This window comes from Arachis ipaensis, chromosome B05, assembly GCF_000816755.2.
Source record: "Arachis ipaensis cultivar K30076 chromosome B05, Araip1.1, whole genome shotgun sequence".
In the NCBI taxonomy this organism is placed as follows: Eukaryota; Viridiplantae; Streptophyta; class Magnoliopsida; order Fabales; family Fabaceae; genus Arachis; species Arachis ipaensis.
The window spans coordinates 14,837,981-14,840,800 of NC_029789.2; the positions used below are offsets into that span (position 1 = coordinate 14,837,981).

At 30.7% G+C, this 2,820-nt stretch overlaps 1 protein-coding gene across 1 annotated transcript in view; it reads right to left on the minus strand.

The window, feature by feature from the left end:
* Positions 1 to 715, minus strand: part of LOC107643045 (zinc finger protein ZAT9) — a gene marked incomplete in the record, with an annotated part of 1,855 nt that extends 1,140 nt beyond the window's left edge. Inside the window, 1 exon segment of the mRNA XM_016346583.2 lies at positions 1 to 715. Coding sequence (XP_016202069.2) covers positions 1 to 375 — 375 coding nt within the window.

A 2,820-nucleotide genomic window follows, 5' to 3' on the forward strand; every position in this document is an offset into this window, starting at 1 on the left:
TCTTAACCCATAACCTTTTTCTTCATCATCATCGTCATCGTGTTCTGATTCTGAAGAAGAAGAAGAAGAAGAGTACTCAAAAGAAAGTGGTTGAGGAGGTGGTTGATGAGGCTTGGGTGGCAGAGGAAGCGTGGCTAAGTGAGCCTTCATGTGACCACCGAGGGCTCTGCCATTGGCGAATGTCCTCGAACAAAGCTTGCATCTGTGCCTCTCCATTTTCCACAACCACAACGCAGAGTGAATGAGAGAATTGGTGAAAACTGAAGAGAGAACAAAGAAGAAAGTGTTTTTATTATTTATGTGACGAAGGGAATGGAATTGGGAACTTAAAAGGAGGAGTAGGTAACAAGCATTCCTCCACCAATAAGACCGCATCACCCAAAAGTTATGCAAATTTAAAATATAGCATGAAAATGTCAAAACTAATTTTATTTATCTGTCTATCTATCTATCTATCCATGGCATTAATTTATTATTCCGCTGGCAAAAATTAAGAAAGTGTGATCGTTTACAGGAAAAGAGATATAAGTAACATGCAAAACTTGCCTGCTGCTGGATGGAATCACTTTTTTTTTTATTTATATTTACTGCTTTCTGTTGTGCTCTCTCTCTCTTAAAGTACTAAACAAGCATTTGCGTATGCTCCTTTTATTTTGGATCTACATTTCTATGCATCTCTTTTCTTTTTCCTTTTTCTTTTATGTTAAAAGGAAAATAGAGAAATCAGATGTTAATGGTGTGCTTAGAATTCATTGATTGATAGAGTGATGCTTATTAAGCGAATTACCAGTTACTCAAATCACACGGAATATTTCCTTTCTGCTATGATTTAGTGGATGGAAATTGTTGGTGCAATAGCCCAACAGAATTTGAACCTATGCGCATCCTTTTATTTTATTTATTCAATATGCTTTTCTTTTTCCTTTTTCTTAAAATCTGTAACGATGTATTATTAGTTAATTACAATATTTGATCGTGCTATGCAACTCACTAATCCTGAATGGTTGACATTACTCAGATTGCAATGTTACAAACATGACTTTAATCGGTTTTCGTATGGAATATCACCAATCACGGTAATAAAGACAGATTGTTCATTTACTTTTTTTCTAACAGATTGTTGATGTTCATTTTGTATTTATCTTTAAAATGTATTTGGTATATATAAAAGGTAAAGATAATGAAAAATATTTTTTTTTACCAATTTTTTGCTGTATAATTAGACACCTTCAATTTTTGTAGAAACACAAATAAAAGTTTTAGTAATTCCATTATACAAATAACTTATAAATTAATGATTTTTTTTCCGTCTTCATAGCTTAATTACGTTTTAATTATGCATGAATTCTAAATTCATTGTCAATATCGTTACAAAATTCTACTTCTCATGCCTCCCCCTTCTCTCTCTCTCTCCAAAGGCTTTCTTCCTTGATTTTTTTTTTATTATTAGAAATTGAAAAGATCCTCTTGTTGATTATTGAAAAAAAAAGTAATTGCGAGCATGATTAACGGTTTTATACGGTAGTAAGTAGTACTAAGTAGAGAGCAAGGAAAGAATTGGGTTGGCAATGGTGTCAGTGCCATCTGTCCTATAAATAGCATGCTGAATGACAAGCTGTCGCAGTGTCGTGAGCAACGTGATCACACTCACACTCACAGTTATCCACTGCCTTTGTGCCTCCCTCCCTTTCCTTGCTTCATCGCAACCTTCCACTTCTTTTTCCATTTATTCATTCCACTCTTCCCTTCCCTTTCCTTTCCTTTTCTTCTTTCTTATAGTTATAGCACCCCAAATACTTGTTTTTATTCCTTTAGCTTAAATTACCAGATTCATACACATTATGCATGGCAATGGCTTCACAATGAAAGAACAAAACAAAACAGTACTAGGTGTTAAAATGACAAATATGTCAATAACTTAGGGAATTCAACCTTAAATAATTCATCCGGATATATAAGTATATATGATTAATGTACAGAATCACAGTAGCAGTAAATTTAACTAGCCATGGCATTTTAAGTTTTAACCTCTATTATATATTACTAATTTTGCCAATAAGTAATAGCTCAAATGGCATAGTCTCTCCATACTCAATTAAGAGGTTGTGGGTTTGAGTCTCATATCTTTGGTAAAATATATATATTACTAATTTTACAATTTTTTATATTACATATCACTGTCATTACAATTGAAATCAAATTTTTTCTTGTGAAATTAAAGAGTTCTTCCATTCTCTTTCTTTTTCTATGTCTCTTATTCTTTCACTCACTCTATCTTTCTTATATATCATTATCAACGGAAATGTTTGGTAACCAAAGAAAATCAGCCAAAAACAGTCATAATTTGCCTTATTTAGCATTTATTAATTATTGTGACAATTAATTAATATTAAATAAGGTAAATTTTGGCTGTTTTTTGGTCTACCTAGCATTACTCCATTATCAATAAGTAATTACAAATTTGAGAATCAAAATCTACAACATAGTATTCTCTAATTAAAGTATACACATTAAATTCTTTCAAATTTTAGATAACGAATGTTAAAATTAATTATTAGTAAAAAATTAAACTCTTTCATATGAAAATAATAACTAAAAGACTTATTATTTAATTTTTTATCTACAAAGATCTTAGTCTTTTTAGCCAAATGGGACTTTTATCTCTTACGAGTTACAACCTTTTTTAAAAGTAGTTTAATGTTATAAATTTTTTTGGACATATTTTATAATATCAGCACCGACATAATTTTAAAAGATTTATATTTTCGTAATATTATTATGGATAAAAATACTAGTTAATTATATTTTCATTCCACAAAT